The sequence below is a fragment of the Callospermophilus lateralis genome, chromosome 7 (assembly GCF_048772815.1).
Source record: "Callospermophilus lateralis isolate mCalLat2 chromosome 7, mCalLat2.hap1, whole genome shotgun sequence".
Lineage (NCBI taxonomy): Eukaryota > Metazoa > Chordata > Mammalia > Rodentia > Sciuridae > Callospermophilus > Callospermophilus lateralis.
The window spans coordinates 97412901-97426933 of record NC_135311.1 but is presented as its reverse complement, the minus strand read 5'-3'; the positions used below and the strand labels follow the sequence as shown (position 1 = coordinate 97426933).

The following is a 14033-nucleotide window of genomic DNA, read 5'->3' as shown; positions in this document are numbered from 1 at the left end:
GTAGGCGAATTTGTTTTACCATTAGCAATGGCATGAAAGGGCCTAGAGGAGTGCCTAATATATGGCTAATCACCAGAAGAGTCCTCATCCATAAACACTTTCCTGGTGCTCCAGCCCAGCTTCCTAGATCCTCCATCTTCCTATCTCCCTTGTAACTTATATATTACTGTTTTATCAAGTCTCAGACCACACTTTTTATTTCTTTTCACATTGTCATTTTTGAGATTCCATAGAATTTTTAACTGAATGAATATGGTATTATTATTACTATTTAACAAACAAGAAATGAGTCTTAGAAAGATTAGATATGAGAAATAAGTGAAATTCCTGAAGAACAGCTCAGTTTTTTTTGTTTTGTTTTGTTTTTTAATACTAAATTCAAAACTGCTGCTCTTAGCTGTTAAGGATCCATGCCCCTAGAGCAGTCCAGACTTACCTGGAATCTATGGGCATCAGATGATCCCTGGAGGACTTAAAGGCATCTGTTGACCCCCTGAAGTTATGTTTAGTACTACTTTGTGTGTGACTTTTTTTTATCTGGGCAGGTCAGTAGGTTTTATCATGTTCTAAGTGGGGTTCATGACCCCCCAAAAAGCTTAAGAAAGAACATCTGGGGGTAATCAGCCATAGTCAGTAAGCAGGATCTGGCCTTATGCAGTACAACGTGTTTTAACTTTCTAAACACGCACCATCTGTGGATTATCTTTGGAGGCCCAGGTTTCACCTAATCCATATTTTTAACAGATTCCTGAGTACCTTCAGCAAACCCTGAAGACCTCTGGGCAGGAATTGCTGTGCCCTTTGCTCATGACAGCCTGTCCCTCATGATTTACTTCAAATCAACTGAGGTTTCAAATCCAGTGACCCCAGATCACCCACTGACCTCTCTCCCCCTTAGAGGCACCCCTGCCCAGGGGAGTCAGCATTCAAGCAGCCTGGTCAAAGGAGGCAGCTGCACTTGCCCTACACCCACCCCTGGGGTCTGAGGTCAGGCTACAGCGTGCTGACTGCCCAAACCTGGGCCTTCTTCTGATTTTCTTACCCTCAAGCTAAACTTCCTCTTCTCTATGTATTGGGTACCAACTGCTCGGTGACACTCACACTCTTACCAAAAGCCATGACAGTGGCTTCTATCTTCTCTCCAGCCAGATTGGCCTTCTTAGTGCCCCCCCCCCATCTGGAACCTTGCACCTGGGCCTTTGGATCCTCCATCTTCCTATCTCCCTGACCTGTTCCTCCCTCCTCCTCAGCAATTCACTCCCATGGTCACACCTAGGATTTACCATCTCCCAGGATTGCTCAGACTTGAAACATTTCAAGGACTCTCTAGCTAACAAAAATTCCTCTTTTACATTTCTCTCCTGAGTCATCCTCAAATATCACCATGTGGCTGCTTCCTTAGGGTCACATTCCAGTTCATCTTCTTGTTTTTAATCCTTATTCAAAATACCTTATGAATTTTGAACTTCTAGGTTTTTTTGAATTTTCAAATGAATTATCATCTTCAACTATTTGAATAACCTAGCCAAAAATAAAGAATTGTACATTAAAATTCACTCCCATATTCCTAAGTTGTATAGTAGAAGTGTAGTCCTCCTCTCAAACTGCATTGGTTTTTACCAAATTTAATAAACTGTACAAGACAGGAATAAAGGTAATTCACATCAGGAAGATAGTGGGACAGAAGGGCTGAGATATAAGAACTGAATTGAAAAGGCAGTGAAACCCTGAGCCAGCCAGAGTGTGTGTTTGCCACAGAAGACTGACTGGAAATGGATTCTGGTTCCAGAAGCCTCATTATTAGAAAACTATTACCTGGTTTCAGGTGATAACAAAGGTTTCAGCCTTTGTCAGTGTAAGGTTTACATTCTTGATGAAATTAGAGCCCTCTTTTCTTGGCCCTACTACTGGACTACCTAGGCACATTTTTTTAGGAAAAAAAAAATAAACTCTTTAGTTCCCCTTTAGTTAAAGAGGACTGATCCGGGTGCCACTAGCTCTGTTCATTTTGGAGCAACATTGAAATTACTCCATTCCAGTATGACATAGAGGCCCAGGCCACGGTAGATTCTCATCAAATGTTTGAGTGAGCTGCATTAACATTAACTGTGCTAACAATGTCAACTGTTTTTGTTAGTGTCATGTAACTACTGATAAAAGTAAATGCTATAGTAATTGAGAGGGTTTTGGAGTCAGGCAGGCCCAGGTTGGAATTCCCCTCTGTGAGCAATTAACTGTGTCCCATAGGCAACACAGGCTCTCTGAGTCTGAGCTTTCTGAGGCGGTGTGTACAAAACTATTGGTGCAGTGTCAAGCATGGGGCAAACACTTAGCAAATGTTCCTTATCATTTACTTTTGCTACCATACTAATGGTTTCTTCTGCTTTTCCCTTTAAGTTTGGGACCCGCTTCATTATAGAGGCCATGGAGGCAGCAGGGCACTCCATCAGTACTCTTTTCTTGTGTGGGGGCCTGAGCAAGAATCCTCTTTTTGTGCAGATGCATGCAGACATTACTGGTAAGTCTGGGGAGGAAGAGAGAAAGTCATTTTAGGCTTGGCAGCCATTGGACATTACCAAGTGCTGGGCAGGTTGAGAACAGGAGGATATGGGTGACGAGTCAAGTTATTAAGATGACTCTGAGGATTTATGCTCATCATAGGGAAATTGACTATTGAATGAGATGAGAGAGGTCAGTAAGAGCTAGATTTTGATTCCAGCATTTACTCCACAATTTTGAGTACCTCTTATGATTCGGGCATTGTAGGCAATATTGAAGATACAAATATGAAGAAAGACATAATTCTTGCTCTTACAGAGTTCAGGATCTATTGAGGAAGACAAAGAACAAATAGACTCATTAAACAAAATGTTGAAGAACTTCTGAGTGAGTAAATCATAGGATATTTTGAAAACCCAGTGGGAACTTTGCCCAGTTTTGGACCTGTGACAGTCAGGCCAATGTGATCTAGAAGAAGTGATTAGAAAGAATGCAAAGCCCAGATGCTGTGGGAACTGGGACCTGGCCACAAACTGGGAATTTGAACGCAAGGAGCCCACCATCCTGAGATTCCTTCTCAGCTCATCAGAATCCAGAATCATAACACAGATGGAAGGAATCCAGAGTAATGGGCTGAGCCCTTTGTGACAAGGGAAGACAGTGGCAGAGCAATTTCTTAGTAAGTGCCCCTGGGACCCAGGGAAAGGGCCCTACTGACAGGAGATTTACTGATGGCATAGAGGCAGGCCTGCATTCCCATTTCTCTGAACCCAGTACCCACACCTCCCTAGCTCATTCTCCCCTAGTGTCTCCTGAAGCATCCCTGGGAGGGCCAGGCACTAGAACATGGAGAGGGGAGGGAAATAGGGGAGGGTTGTACTCTTTCCCAGCCTTATATCCAGCCTGATATCATCCCATTCTACCATGGCCTTCATCATGACCCTCTCTGGCCCCTGTTGCCTGGGCTCCTTTTCTCTGACAGCTGAGCAAGTCAAATCTCTGAGCTCACTCAAATATCTCTCCTCCTCATATCCTGTTTCTCCTCCAGGCCATGTAGATTCCTGCAGAAAAGAGCTTTATCTAATGTGATAGACACTGTTGATCCCTGTACACTCTAAGAGGAAGCTCAACAGGCTAATTATCCCCATCTTTGAGATAAGTAGACTGAGGCACAAATTAGAAGACATTTGATAAAAATGTATAGTCTAAGAGTAGACCTATCAGGTTGGGAAGTATAGAATTTACTTCCATTTAACAAGTTCCTACTATGTGCCAGTGTGAATCACCCTATAAACATTTGATCCTCCCATAACATGGAAATTAGAAAATAGACATTACACACAAACCATTGAAGATGGTAGATTTGAATTAAGTTGACTTTTCCAAAGTCAAACAGCCAGTAAGGGATGGGTCAGGAGGAGTGCAATTTAGTTACGTCTGTACCCACTGTCCCTCTGCTGCTGACCCAGGTTTCTTGACTTTTCCGGTGTAACCATTTGATGATGATCCCTTTACAAAGCTGTTCGAAACCTGTGGAAATGGACCATTGAGAGTGGCTGGAAGACTGAAGCACAAAGAGGAAAGACCAGAAAATGGGCCCACATTACCTAATTTTCCCTGGGAGAGTAACCATGACCATGTTTTATCTAAAAATCAGCTGATTGGTTCAGTGAAGGTTCAGACTTAAAACTTGGTTTGTAGTCTTCCAATTTCCAGTTTCAAATAGCCAAAAACACATCCCACCTGGATATAGGAAGGAAGATAGAAGTCAGGTTTGAGTTAACATATTGCTCAATGGAATGAGGAAATCAGGGCCCCTGAAAGCAGGCAGTCCAGAGTGACCAGGACACTGTCTCAACACTAGTTCCAGCCTTTGTGAAAATGGGTCACCTTCTAAGCCTGATACCCTGAGCTGACTCAGAAGCAAGGCCTGCAGCCATTTCACTGAAAGTTCAGCTTTGGAAACTGCTCTTCTCCAGACTGCTGAATGAAAAGGCTGTTAATGGTTGTTTGGATTCAGATTGAAACTGGACCCTTTGTCTCTAACTATGCACCAGTTACAGTTATAGACAAAGGGACCTTTTTCTTTGGCCTGGAATTCCTCTGCTTTTGGAAGCCTGTGACTGACAAGTGATGGCAAAGTGCATCTGCCTTTAAATGCTTTGCGTTCTGCTAAACTCATTAATGCATCAGATAAAATAGTTCACATTCCAGGCAAGGCCCCCCTCTTCCTCTCCTTCACCCAGCACTCAAAAAAAGGAACACATTTGCATTTGTCCCTGTAAAAGGCCCTGAGAACACAGTGGCCATACACAGCAGCCTGTGGATAGGTAGTGCATTTGGTGCTTTTAAACATTGTGATTGCTCCAATTTTTTTCCTACCAAGAAAGATTTAGAGAGGACATGGTACATGATGCTTAGAAATACATGTGAAAAAAAAACACAGTAGAATTTGCAAGACTCTTTGGAAATGGTACAGAGTGGTGGAAAGAACAACAAGCCAGGACTGTGACTCAGGACCAGTTATTTTACCTCTGTGAGCCTCAGTTCCCTCTTGTGGAAGACAGAAATGTTATCATCTCTCTCATGTAGATCGTGCTGAGGGATAGATACGTCAATGCTTGGGAGTTGGTTAACAATGAACCCTGTGCCTCATTCCCAGTAGAATCAGTATCTATGACATCACTTCTCCCCTCCAGACAGCCCCACACCAAAAGGAAGAAGGGATGGTAGAGAAAAAGCAATTTAATATTTTTTTTTTAGCAAAATCTTTCCTGTGTTAGGAACAGCATGCTCTATGGGGCTTTGCCAGCTTGGGAAATGCCAACACTGGGAAGAATCTCTTGGTGCCCCGGCCACTTAGTTAACTGTGGTTTCAAGAAATACTTGTTATGTACTAAGTAATTGTAGGTTTTCCCCCAGTGACTTGGGACTAAATGTTCCTTCTTCTAAATTTTGTTTTTAGTACTGACAGTATCCATGGGGGTTTTCCTCTTCCTATCTTACCCATTATTTTAATCATTTGTTCATTCATTTATTCACTGCAACGCATTCTCTGAGCACACCAGCCTATCAAGTGCTGTGCTTCACATGGGGATGCAAAAAGAGAATGATGCCCTATAGAGGGTTTTGTTATAAAACAGAAAAGGTGCTCATCATGGTCCTGTGACCAATGTGCAAAAGAGTAGAGTGGGAACCCAGAGGACAGAGTTGTCAGGATCATTCAGGTCCAGGCAGAGAACAGATGCACACTCAAGTCGGGTTAACTGGAGAAATGTTGAATAAGGATCAATTTACAGAGGTGTGAGCAGAGGTTAGGAAGACCTGGACCATCAAGAAGTCCCCTGGGGCAGCCAGCAGTGTTTCTACCCCTAAGCTTACAGAGTTAGAGAGTTCCAGGGAGCTAGTGGTATCTAGAAACTGAGGGTCATATGAAGAAGGTGGCCCAACAGAAGTCTAGTCAAGGATGTTGCCAGAGGACAAGGCCCATCTTTCAGGGCTCAAAGCAAGTGGGAAGATATGTGGAGGAGGTAGGATTGGTCTGAGAGACAGATGGAAGCAATGGGTTGTTTTACCCAGGGTAGAAGGATGAGGAGAAACATCACAGACAGGGAAACTTCAAGAATATCATCACAGCTAATGTTAATTTAGTGCTTTCTCCAAGCCAAGCAGTAGGTGCCTTACTTTCACCAACTCTTTTAATTCTCACAGCAACCCTAAGCTGGAATTTGAATCCCATTTTGAAGAAAAAAAAAAAAAACACATACACATACACACACACACACACACACACACACACACACACACACAAAGAGAAGTCAGGATCACACAACTAAGTTGGTGAAGAAGCCAAAGTTCAAACCCTGGCAGTCTGGCTCTGGAGCACTTTGGGCTGCAACCTAAGAGCTAATAGGGGATTCATTAGATTCACTCTGGTCTCTGGTTTCCAAGGGGAGGGATTTGGGAGTAGTTTCTCCCTACCCAGACATAGGGAAATTTTGGCAGAGAAAAGAGGGACTGGGAGACAAATAGTGTTTGTTGGTGCAAGCTTCTAAAAAGTCCCAGATCAAGGGAAAAGTTTGAGTAGCAGGCTCACATTACACCCCCATCATTCCTGGGATTCTGCAAAGGTCTACAGTGCCCTCTCCTAATTGGGCCATGATCACCCTTCATTGTGGCCTGGTTTTCATCCTTTCCCTCTAGATGGCTGACAGCAACCTGCTCTGCCCTTCCCACTACTGCACTTTGCTATCCAGGTGAAGTAAAGGTAGAGTCTTTGCTCCCCATCCACCTAATTCTGACAGTGCCAGCCACTATTTCTGCAGAGTTTACCATGGGCCAGGAATTTGTTAAGCCCCATGTATATGCCCTGTTGTTCACCCTCAGTGTGCACCTGTGTGCTAAGTCTTATCCCCATTTCACATGGGGAAACCAAGACTGCAGAGTTTAGGGAGTTTGCAGAAGGACTCAGTGGAATCAGGAAACAAACCCAGGTCTGAGCTTTTCCCAGAGCCCACTCACCTGAGCTTACAGCAGACTGGTATTCCAGGTCTTCTGGGAATTCTGCTCCCTGGTCCCTTTATGTGGTGGCTGGGCAGCTGACCCAGCCCTGGAGAAAGGCAGTGAATTAGGAATGATGTGACAAGGAGGAGTGTATAGCAGAGAGCTCTTCCCTGATAAGAGACAGTCTTTAGAAAAATAGCTCTCACGTGCTGAGTAGAGGAAGATTTCACTGCAGAACTTACCTCTGTGGCATTTGCTGCCATCTCCTGATAAGCAAATATATATGGTAGGTACTGTTTTAATGCCTTATTTTTAAGTCCTATGATATGGGTAGAATCTGAAACCCACTTTGGAAACTGAGGTAGAAAGAAGTTAGTCAACTTGCTTAGGGTCACACAGTGAAGTCAGCGAAGAAGCTGACAATTTGAATTATTTGTATTAGTCTTGAACCCCTGTGAACCCTCTGGGAGTTGGTATGTGGAGGCTTCTTCCTGCCTGATGGACCCTTACTCACCCTTCAAATGCCTGTGTAAGCCCCAGGTCCACAATGATCACCACTACCCCAGAAATTCTTACTCTCGTAATTTAATCACTCTCCATGTAGGAGGAACTGTCTAAACACCAGGAATACAGCTGTAGATCAGACAAAGCCCCTGCCAGCAGAAAGCCTGAATTCTGGCATGGGGAACAAGACACTAGACAACATAATACAATATAGGCTGGAAGGTGAGGAGGAAAGAGGGAGGAGGTGAAGTGAGGGTACATTGTCATTTTGAATCCCATGCCCCAGGCTCAGTGGGAAGGTTATGTTTACATGAAGAAGGGGAGAAGGTGGTTACCAGGTGGGCATCTGGAAGGACCTAGAAGCATATTCAAGAAACAGCCAGGAGGCCAGAGTCATATGGCTGGGAGGAAAGGAGAAGATCAAAGTGACAAAGTAAACCTAGACCCTGGGGGGAAGGCTTTTCCAGACAATGTCAGTGCACTGAGAAAGGGAAAAAGCCACTGGAGAGCAGAATCCCACCCTCTCTTGCTACTTCCCTTCTCTTAGTACATCTCAGTCAGAGAACCAGCCCCCTGCATGACCTGCTTCTCTTTCTCATCCATCTCCCCTCTGAGATCTGAACAACAGACACTGTCTGATTCATCTCAGGCTTCCCTGGGCCCAACAAAGCAGTAACATACATTTGTTGAGCTGAACTTGAACCAAATGTCGGGTAGCAGCTGGAATACCTGGGCTGTGAGGTCTCCAGAGCTGATACATACGGTGTGGGATCTCCTGAGGCTCTGGGCTATTGTACCAGCAGGCACAGCCAGTGAAACCCTTTAGAACTGGGTAATTCTGGGGAACAGGGGCTGGGGGTCATGGGAGGGCTGCTACTGGGGTTGCTTGCTGGCTCTCCACACTGCCCCCACCCTGCTCCCTAACCAAGGTGTGGCCTTGTTCCGCACAGGCATGTCTGTGGTCCTGTCGCAAGAGGTGGAGTCTGTTCTTGTGGGAGCTGCTATTCTGGGTGCCTGTGCCTCCGGGGATTTCACTTCTGTGCAGGTATGTGAGGACCTGGGGGCAGGCCTTGATCCCTCCTCTGTCTGAGGCTGATCTTCCTCTTGACAGCAGCTCTCATCTTGCAAAACACACACAGGATATAATTAAGAAATGATAGGTTGCAGCCAGGGAAATCACAAATGCTTCCAGCTTCAGACATATTTATTGCAGTTTTCATTTGACTTGGCTTCTGTTGGTGTTGGTTCTGTTTTTCTGTTGGTTTTCTTTTTTCTCCTTTAAAATGGCTCTTAAATTATGTTTTTAAATTTCCCCCTTGATAATTTTTCTTTGCACAATGGAAACAGGTAAGACTCAAATGTTATTTTGTGCATACTTCAAATTTTGTTTTTGTTATTTCAATCTTGTCACTTTCCAAATAGATACGAGGCCTCTGTCAATAAGAAACACAGGGGGAAAAAATGTTAGAAAAGAATTAAAAAGGGAAATAAGGAACAAAAATATAGGAAGAAAGAAACAATTTGGTGGCTGTGATTGAGTACATAATTTGGCTTTGAGCTTCCTGGCAGCCAAGACAAAAAAAAAAGAACGCATGATTAGTTGCGTAATTCTTATTTTCAGAAGGAGGAAACATACTAATTTCTCAGAAGACACAAAGCTTTTTCTGCCACCAAATTGCATAAGACATTGCACGTATGGGGCTTTGTGGATAGAGTCCAAGTCTAACTAAAATAGTAGAAAATGGGTGAAAACTGAGGATACTGGAGAGGCTAAGAGCAAAGGTTCTGTGGTTGGACCTGGGCTCGGATCCTAGCTGGATAGTGTCCCAGCTCTTGTGACCAAACCACTTAGCAGCACACACCTGCACTTCTTTATATACTTTAGACTTCATGACAATAGCTTGTTGTGAGTTCATTCTATGGGTCACATGCTTCCATTAGTCTCCACGTAGCTCTATTATCCCCATTTTATACTTGAGGAGCCAAAGGTTTAAAGACATGGCTTAGCTTCACGTGAAGCAGCCAGGAAAGGCTGGAATGGAGAAGTCTGGCTCCCAGGTCTCAGTGGAGAGTTCAAGAGATATTTGTTTAGCAGCAGTTAATATGAGAACTTAATGACTTCCCCACAGTCTCAGGGTTAAGGCCAAAAGCCAGGTTTTCCACTAGTAGCCCAGTAATTAGAATTTTGTTTACTGTGACCCTCTTCTGTGCCTGACTATAACCTCCTGACACCTGTAATGTCCTTCATGGGCCATAAAGACTGATCAACAGATCCAGGAAGCTTACAAAACTTAAGGGCAGACTGTTAGATACAAAAGCCTCTTTCTACAATCCATGCTTTTTGTAATACATTTTGGGAAAGGTGGTATGCTACACACTGTTCTAGCCTCTGGCATTGATGACTCCAAAATCTCTCTCTAAGGAATAGACTGCATTTAAGAATACCTAACAGACTTTAACCAAAGCCATTAAAGAAAATGGGTACAATTGAATTTCCAATGTTTTCTGGTTTCACTAATTCTCTCTCAAATAACATCACATGGAAATTTTATTTACTGTTGAAATATTAATGGATTGTCGATTGTTATTATTATAATATATAAACTTTAGAAGCTGTCTCACAACTAGAGGTCTTGTTCTTCTTGGGATAAATTATAATAGTTAAATCAAAATAATAGTGATGTTTATTAAGGCACTTCATAACCCCCAAAGTGATGGTATTTAGAGAGGAGATTTTGAAAGATAATTAAATGAGATCATGAGGGCAGAGCCCTGATTTCAAGGGTTAGTGGCCTTATGCAAAAAGATATCAGAAAGTTTGCTCTTACTCCCTCGGAATTTGACTGTGTGAACCAAAAGAGCACCCTCACCAGAGCCCAATAATGTTGGCACCCTGATTTCAGACTTTGAACCTCTGAAACTGTGAGAAAAAAAATTTCTGTCATTTAAACAACAATTCTTGATATTTTGTCCACTAATATTTCAACATTAATATTTCTAAGACACCTCTTGACAATCTCCATGCCTGAGACAGATCATTCTATCCTTGTATTATAGATAAGAAAACTAAGGTGCAAGACATTTTAATTATTTACTCAAGGCCACACAGTTAGTAAGGGTGGAAGCATCATTGAAATGGAAGTCTCTGTGGATCTATACCCTATGTTAATCCTCATTCTTTTTCTAAACTGTTTGATTTTTTTCCTTCTTTCTTTAAAATATTTTCTTGTAGATGGACATAATACCTTATTTATTTATTTATTTATTTATTTTTACATGGTGCTGATGAGGATTGAACCCTGTGCCTCACACATGCTATGGCTACAGACAGAACCAGGGCTTCCAGCTCCAAGAGTTCCATGACATCCTCCTTTAATTAGAAACTGAGCTCAGTTCTGCACTGGCATCATTGCTACAAGAGATTTGCTGTTAATCTTTGGAACAGAATCTAAGATACGGTATATTTGAACTGGTGACTTGAGTAGCAGCTGCAGGGTTTCAAAGCATCTTAAAGACAAGCTCATGTCTCCTACTCAAGCCAAGGAAGTAGGTGCCTGTTCTGATTGTTTTCAGGTTATCCTGTAACTCAGCAAAGGGAGCCCCTGAATGAGAAAGGCCCAAGTTGTATCTGTCATCATTTACCTGCCTCAGTCCCGAAAGTCTTGACTCAGTGCTTTCTTATACATCCTCAGACAGTATCACCTGTCCTCTCCAGGTACTTGTTTTGTTTGTTTGCTTTTAAATATCTAAATAAGAAAAATTGCCACCACTAGGACTGTTAAGCTGAGGAGGCTCGAAAGTTCCGCTGTCCTCACAGATGTAATCAACATCATTAGAATGATTATGTCTAGAACTGCTTTAGAGAAATAAGTGTATGTATTTGGCTTCATTCACCCTTCTCAAAGAGAAGCCAACCTGTGAGCTCAGGCCTGGGGAACCAGCTCAAAATTCTGGCATGGTGAGGTAAAACAGAATTGCTTCTTCCCCAGGATTCAACCAGATCTTCAACAGTCTTTTCTTTGAACTTCAAAGATCCTAGCCAGGTCTTCAGAGGACCTGCCATTCCTGACTTCAGAGAAACCAAATAATTCCTTTCAGGAACTCAACTATTACAGCAGAACTCAACTATTGTCTTGTCTGAGGTCACGTGTCTAGTGGTTGAATGGAGGATTTCACTTTTTATCTAGATGGGCTGACATTGGCAATCTAAACCAGTCATATCCATTAGATGAAGGGAAGGCTAGAAGAGTTCAGAGGACACGGACTGCAGACCTACAAAAGGGGAAGCAGGTTTTCCCAATTTATTAGGCCCATGAATTTTGTGGTGAGGTGTTAGTGGGAAAGATAGGTCAAGTATAAGATCCACTGCTCTTACCAACTTGGAAACATGTTGACAATTACTAGCTTTCACCTCTTGTTCTTTTTTCCACTAATATTTTCATTTTCTGGGTCTTTCTCTCTCCCCCCTGTCCTTTACTTCCCTCCTTTCCTTTTAGACATCTAATATCTTCTTATGATGCCCTTTTCAAATAAGAGCCTCATGGAGGGCACTGACATAGCCATCCATCTGCACTGAGGATTAGAAGGACTAGCCATATCCTAGAGACATGTCCTGCGGGAAGCAAGTTGTCCTGTAAGTAGCTGTCAAAACTGCCTACAAAGTGTGTAAGGACATGTCAGAGTCAGCTTCCTACTATGGAATCAGGTCACAGCTACGCTGTTCCCATGGTGAGAGTTCAGCTGTTTAGTAGGAGTTGGGGGCAGAGGTAGCATGGATGAGAGTCTTTTCCCCTCCTTTTATTCATGGGACTGTGAATCCATATAGTCTTGACCTCTGTGATCTTTCCATATGATCACACCCCCATTCCTCTGTCAGTGCACTAAAAATAATATCTCTGATTTTGACTATTCTGGAAAACACAATTCTGGATATGATTGGTTTAGATTGCCAATGTCAGCCCATCTAGATAAAAAGCGAAATCCTCCATTCAACCACTAGACACTATTCTGGAAAGCCATAGCACTTCTGTAGACTCTCAAGTCCTGGAAACCAGTAAATTGGAAAAAATATAAGTTTATAAAAATGCTTATGTTTTCTAAGCAGAGAAAATAGAATGATTTTCTAATAAATGAAAGAAAAAATTACAAAAAAAAAAGTTGGTTTCCAAAAGTCATGAGAGAAAACCCAATCAAATGGCAAAGAGGCAGAAATGTGAAATGGTTTTCCACAGTTCTGCTGTCTTCATGCCCCCTGCAGATGTCATTAGCATTCTGTAATTTCTTAAGAGGCAGGTTTTTTCCAAGATTATTTATACAAAACAACCTTTAACTCCAACAGTACTATTTATCTTGAACCACCATCTTCCTCTCCCACCTCCACTCCTCCAAAAAAAAGCAGTGGAGGAATCATCCCCAGCAAAAATCAACACAAGGAGACAATGACAAGAGACCAAAGGAGCTCAGCAATCATTGTAAGGGGAGTACAGTATAAAGAAATAAGCTCAGGGCTGGGATTGTGGCTCAGCAGTAGAGTGCTCGCCTAGCATGGGCAGGACCGGATTCAATTCTCAGCACCATATAAAAATGAAGGCATTGTGTTGTGTTCATCTACAAAAAAAGTTAGGAAGGAAGGAAGGGAGGAAGGGAGGGAGGGAGCTCAATTATTCAAAATGCTTGCTTTCTCCCACCCGCTGTAAGCTGCCACCCCGTAAACCACTGACTCCATTCGCTCCCACCATCAACTTTCCCTGTCACGTTCCAGACAGACTCCTGTGTCTCCCAGACCAATACTTGTAAGTGGCCAGTGGAGAGCCGTGATTACTCACCCTTTCTGTAATGTGTGCCCACAAGATAAACTATCCATGCTGACCGCAGTGGTCTGCCCTTGAGGCCAGTCCTTGCAAACATCCTCAGTGCTCCCTTGAAGCCTCTCCTGTCCTGTCTCCTGAAATTTACTTCACTTGGAGCCTGTCACATTCATCACCTAAGAGCTTCAGAGCCTGTGATTTTTGCATATAATATCTCCCATTTTATTTTGTGAAAGTCAACTTGCTATGACTTTTTAGTTCAATTTGATTTTTGATCACTTTAAATACCAGTTTTGAAGTTTGCAGTGTAAAGCTGATATGTATCATGACTTCAATTTCTGGAGGTTTGGATAGACTGAGTATACTAGGTATTTGTTGAATGTGATGTTGGTCCTAACATTCATTATATATGTATGAAACCACCCCCATACTTGGTGCATTTAATTGAAGTTTGCTTATTTCTTTTTTCTTCTTCTTTTGAAATACAACTAATAATTTATGTTAATTGGCAAAAATAATAAAATTCAGTTACTATGAAGGAAAAATATGAAAACAATGATTTTATTATCCTAAAATTACATATTTTGGGCTATTTTAATAATATAAACTACTATTCTGGTTTCTATTCTTTTGTCTTTTTATACATAATCATTTTATATTTTTTAAATTGCAAAAATATGTTCATACAATGTGTACTATTTTATAGCTTTTTCCCCACCC

The 14033-nt window shown here is 42.3% G+C and overlaps 1 protein-coding gene across 9 annotated transcripts in view; it reads left to right on the top strand.

Moving 5' to 3' along the window:
- Positions 1-14033, top strand: part of Fggy (FGGY carbohydrate kinase domain containing) — a 399645-nt gene that overhangs the window by 317245 nt on the left and 68367 nt on the right. For all 9 annotated transcript variants that reach the window (XR_013091912.2, XM_076862364.2, XM_076862361.2 and 6 more), the window contains 2 exons: positions 2398-2518; positions 8457-8551. Coding sequence is in view for 8 of the 9 variants with exons in the window: in XM_076862364.2 (XP_076718479.2) it covers positions 2398-2518; positions 8457-8551 (216 nt within the window). In the remaining variant the exon portion in view is untranslated. The remainder of the gene's footprint in view (positions 1-2397; positions 2519-8456; positions 8552-14033) is intronic.